At 30.5% G+C, this 5,441-nt stretch overlaps 1 protein-coding gene across 1 annotated transcript in view; it reads right to left on the bottom strand.

Annotated features, from left to right (window-relative positions):
• The window catches only part of LOC105300945 (disintegrin and metalloproteinase domain-containing protein 32), a 106,928-nt gene that overhangs the window by 50,369 nt on the left and 51,118 nt on the right, over positions 1-5,441 (bottom strand). The window contains exon 7 of the mRNA XM_023520037.1: positions 3,817-3,898. Within this exon, the coding sequence (XP_023375805.1) occupies positions 3,817-3,898 (82 nt within the window). The remainder of the gene's footprint in view (positions 1-3,816; positions 3,899-5,441) is intronic.

Genomic DNA, 5,441 nt, shown 5'->3' with positions numbered 1-5,441 from the left:
CAGTATGTCCTTTGCTATGTTATTCACCAAGATTACCCTAGCTATTCTTAACTCTTTACATCATCATATAAATTGTAGATTTAGCCTGTCAGTTTTATACACACACACACACACACACACACACACACACTCAAAACAAAACAAAACAAAACAAAAAACCTGCTGCTAGGATTTTAATTGGGGACCACATTCAACCTGTAGATCAACTGGGTGGGTCAACATCTTTATAATATTGTCTGCCAATCTAAAATCTTAGGCACTGCCTCTAATGTTTTATTTCCTCTATAGAGGTGTATACACCATTTGGTAGTTTTTTATTCCTAAACTTCTTGATTTTTATGCTATTTTTAAAGTTCCATTTTCTGTTTATTGCCAGTATATAAAAATACATTTCATTTTGTTTTGTTCTTTAACTCTATTTACACTGCTCCAATCTATATATATTATTATATGAATAAGTTAATGTTAGATGCTGCTACAAATGAGATTCTAAAATCTTAGTGGTTTAATATATTCACATAAAGCCCAATATAGATAGATATTCCTGGTTAGTAGGCAGCCTCACATATGTTCATGTCGAAATAATTATGTACTATGCTCCTGTCCTTATTTATGTCTTTCTCATTAAACTCACCAAAAGAAAGGCTCACATCAGTTTTAACTGCTCCAACCAAGAAGTGACACGCATTACTCCTATTCATACTACATGGCTCTATCTAGATATAAGGAGGTCTAAGAAACATGGACCATGAATTGGCACATGCTTTCCAGCCACAGTTGTAAACTGTGTTATCAGCCAACCACCTATGATACATTATTGTCGTTTGCTTTAATTTAATATTGTATCTATTTATATATCACCAGACACAACTATTATTGATTCATGCAGGCCATATTCAAACAATTATTTCTTTTATTACTCTTCATTCCTTGATTCTCAGATCTCCCATTTGAAATCACTTTCCTTTTGCTGGAAGAATATTATTTTCAATTTTCTTTAGTGATATTGGACTGTTGGCAAAGCAGTAGAGGCAAAGAAACAAACAAAGAAAAATGGAAAATAAAGTGATAGCATTAATTTTAAAAATACCAATAAACATAAGAATGTGCATGATTTAAACTGAAATAATTAAAATGCACATATTGTCATATTGGATAGGGAAAATAGATATAGTTACATGCTGTTTATAAGAAATATTCCTGAATTGCTAGGATTAGATATAGCTGCATGACATAGAAATTTCAAAATAATAATGATTTAAAGTAGAAAGAAATTTCTCTCACACACATAAAAAAAGCTTCTTGGTCTTTAGGCATTTGAGGTCCTTCTAGCTTCCTATTCCATGCTGCCTAGGTAATAACCTTGTCTTTACATGGCATTTTAAACGGCAGATTGGAGAAAGGCCACAATGAAGAATGGGTGCCATCTTTTTAAAGAAGCTTCCTGGAAATTCCAAATGTTATTTCTGCTTACATCTCATTGAATGAAACTTAGAAAAATCTAGCTACAAAAAAAAGCTAAGAAATGAAGGCTTCTGTGTGAGCAGGAATATTCCCCATCTGAAAACTGAGGTTCTATTAAAAAAAAAAAAAAAAGGATCAAATAGAGATTGGAAGAGAAATGTATAGAGATGTTTACTAAATATTGTTTGTAATGGCAAAAATAGAAACAAATGTTCATGAAAAGTATAAAGGATACAGTGCAGCAAATTTATATAATGAAATACCATAAACAAATGCAAAAAAATTAACTAGACACAAAAGATTTTAAGTACAGTAAAACTACTCTATGATACTATAATGTTAGATATATGTCACTATACATTTGCTAAAACTCATAGAATGTATAACACCAAGAGTGAATCTTAATGTAAACTATGGACTTTGGGTGATTATAATGTGCAATGTAGGTTCACCATTTATAACAAATGTACCACTCTAGTGTGGAAGGTTAACAGTGAGGAAGGGTTTGGGAAATCTCTGTACTTTCCTCTCAATTATGCAGCAAACCTAAAATTTCTATTTAAAAAAATGAAGACTTTTAAAAATTAACTAGAATTCAATGCGCCAGAAGAATAAATCTTAAGATTATAAGTGGAAACAAAAAATTCAAATAGAAGGATGACACATTAGGATACAATTTTTGTTATGTTTAAAGCATAAAAACAATTGTTTATAGAAATGTTAAATTGTGGTAAAGTATCAGAGCATTTAAGCAAAGAAATATAAAGGTTTTTTAAAAGTATAAGTATAAAAGCTTTGTAAAAAAAACAACTCCTTAAATTCATCTCCTCTAATTATTCTATCCTAAACTCTGCCTCAGCTACTCATTTCTTTGTTTCACACTTTAAGCCTTGTCACCAGAGCTTTATCAATAACTGCAACTCCTCCATTATTACTATAAAGCGCATCCCACATCCTGACCACCTGGTTTCTTTCCTGATCACTCCTCTAGCACCTCAACTCCAACAATCCGTGTACCCACCGCCACATCCAAACCACGGTTCCCAAATTTTCACTGCTCCTAACTTCCTTACTGACTTCTCTCCTTCTTTAATCAGTTAAAATTCTCTTATAAACACCCTTGAGTTTCTTTATTCCTTTCACTTCAAAATGACAAAAACACAATATAGCAATCTTCAAAATGCTGAGATAGAAAGATATGAGGACTAGGATTCCATATCTAACCAAATAATCAAATGTGATGGGAAAGCAAAAGTATTTTCATTAGTAAAATAACTCAGTGTTTGTTATTTATACACACTATTTAAAAAGTAAACTCAAGAGCTATTCTGGAAAAATAGCAAAGAATTCCAAGAAAAGAAAGATGAGGTTTAATATTCTGTGGCAGTTGGTTTTGCCCATAGAATTAAGTTAGAAACAAATTAAGAAGCTCTGTTAGACCTTGATACCTTCTTTGACCATCAAAACTTTATTAGTATAATCACATATTTCTTTATTCAATAGTCAATATTATTTATATATTCAAAATACTAAATACATACTATTTATTGGTTTAATTATTAAATCAACCTGTAGATAAAGTTCTATAGAATAAATTATTAATTTTATAAATTTTAACAATAGATATGAAAAGTGTATAGCTATTTAACATCTCTTATTTTTCATAGCAAATAATCGATGGACACTGCCTAAGATAAATAGGTATTATTTAAACAATAAAACATAAATATTAAAATTATATTTATATAATAGATTACATATTATTATGTATATTAAATAGTATTTAGCATGTATAACATGCATAATTACATAATATGTACAGGAAGAGGGAGAGGGAGATTATTGGTACATCTAATTGTACCAATAATTTATTTATATATAAATAAAATAAACATTTATGTCCTATAAATATTTAAAATAAATGTAACAGTTTCTTTTACACACTGTTTAACACACGCTAAAGGATTTTTATTACACTTTTTAATAGATCATTTGTTTTGATTTTGAAGATATTTTATCTGTAAAACTGTTCCTCTAATTTTATGTCTACAAGCAAACACCTACTTGGGTTATAAAAATATACAGATAGTTTTTCATGATGTATTATTCTATAGATTAAAGAATTCAAGTGTATTTATATTTTTATTCTACTTTAACTTTCAAATAATTGCAACAAGATGCTTGTTCGACAGAATACTCTTCCTTTTACAAACGTCAAATTTTTAACAGTAATTAAAAATAAATGCAATCTCTAAATGTAAATATAAATATAACCTGTATAAAATAATGCTATAATGTTGGGTAATTTTTAAACATATAATTTGTTAAAGAATAAGATTAATAATTAAATACCAAAGCAATTCCTGCAGAATAATGAGTAACACACATCTTTCCAGGAAAGGTTGCTCCCACAAAATCTGGATAATCTCTATAGCTGAAAAAAAATAAATATACATTTATAATTCATATTGACAAACAATTCAAATGTGAGAATTCCTACTAATAATCTGTAGTTCATAAAATCCTAATCTGAAGCAAACTGAGGTACAATCTTTCTGTACGTCTTCAATTGTTTCAAATCTGGAAGGTATTCTTAATTAAATGAGAATAATCACTCTGGATTTCTAAAACATATCCAGTGAATGTTTTTGATGGCTTCCTTACTGTTCTTGTCACATTTGGTTAAGGCTAACGAAGCAATTATTTTGCTGAGTGACAATGGAAAATAATTTTAATGTATAATAATAGCACTATTCTCAGAGATCTGCATAAATTATTCTATTTAATATTGAAATGAAACCAGTGAAATAGATACTATTTTTATACCCATTGGAAAAAAAAATCAAACATCAGACAGATAGTATAAGTAACTTTCTCAAGGTAGCACAAATAATAAGTGCTACTAAAGGATCTGAACTTGGGCATTCTGAATCCAGAGCCATACTCTCAATCACAAGGCTACAGTAGCTCAAAACATAAATGATGTCATCTTTAGAGCCCCCACCAAATAAACATTCCAGGATGTGTGTAAAAAAGCTTGATACTCAATTCTCAGTTTGAAATGCCCCCTTGGTGTCAACAGTACTTTACTTCAGAATTGCACCATGTCCCCACTGCTGCCTTCATTCTGTCTCTCTGATAACTATTCATACCCAACCCCTCCAGCACTTGTTTTTAAAGTATTTCCTTTTAGTATCCAACTTTGGCTTTACATTCCAATGTCTAAGTATTGTTTAATCACTTTCCTGACCCAAGATAATTCTCCCAATAGATAAGACTTCCCCTAAAACTCTATGTATACCCTTGATAAGCTGAACTCAGTAGCAGTTACTTTTTTACTTAATATTGCCCACTATCTAGTCTCCACATCAAATCACTTGTCAAGATCTAATGTTTTATTTCTGCAATATTTCTTATATCCTTAACCTCCTTCAAAGATTCAGCAACAGTTCCAAATAGATGTAGTACATACAACTTATATTTAAGTCCATACTCTTTGAAAAGAACTACAAATTATTTAGTATCATTAATTCCATAACTTAGAATGCTTTCAACCTCTTTTCTCTGAATTTAAGTGTGTCTAACTCTGCCTTCCCTCTTCTAATTTAATTACCACTTCTTCAAGTTGACCTTTTTTATATACATTATTTTGAGTCAGTCTCTCCTGCCCCATTCTTTTTTCTCTTGTAAACTACAAGCAAATAGAAGTAATGAACTAGTATTAATCATATGGAGTGAAATAAGCAAGATAGTAGAATAGGAATTTTCAGCCCCTATTTCCCCGTAGAAACAATGATTTTGACAACCACCCACAGATGAGAATAACTTTTTGAGAGTCCAAGAGTCTAGAGGAGAGGTCACAGTGCCTTTCTGAAGCAAAAATAAATCCAAGAATAGACATATTGAAGACGGTAAAAATAGTTTCACTTTACCCATGTCATCATTCCCCAAATGCAGCAGAGCTCAGTGCTATGAGA

Source organism: Pteropus vampyrus, unplaced genomic scaffold (assembly GCF_000151845.1).
Source record: "Pteropus vampyrus isolate Shadow unplaced genomic scaffold, Pvam_2.0 Scaffold8, whole genome shotgun sequence".
Lineage (NCBI taxonomy): Eukaryota > Metazoa > Chordata > Mammalia > Chiroptera > Pteropodidae > Pteropus > Pteropus vampyrus.
Note: the sequence above shows the minus strand (reverse complement) of the source record. Positions and strands in the feature narration are given on the sequence as shown.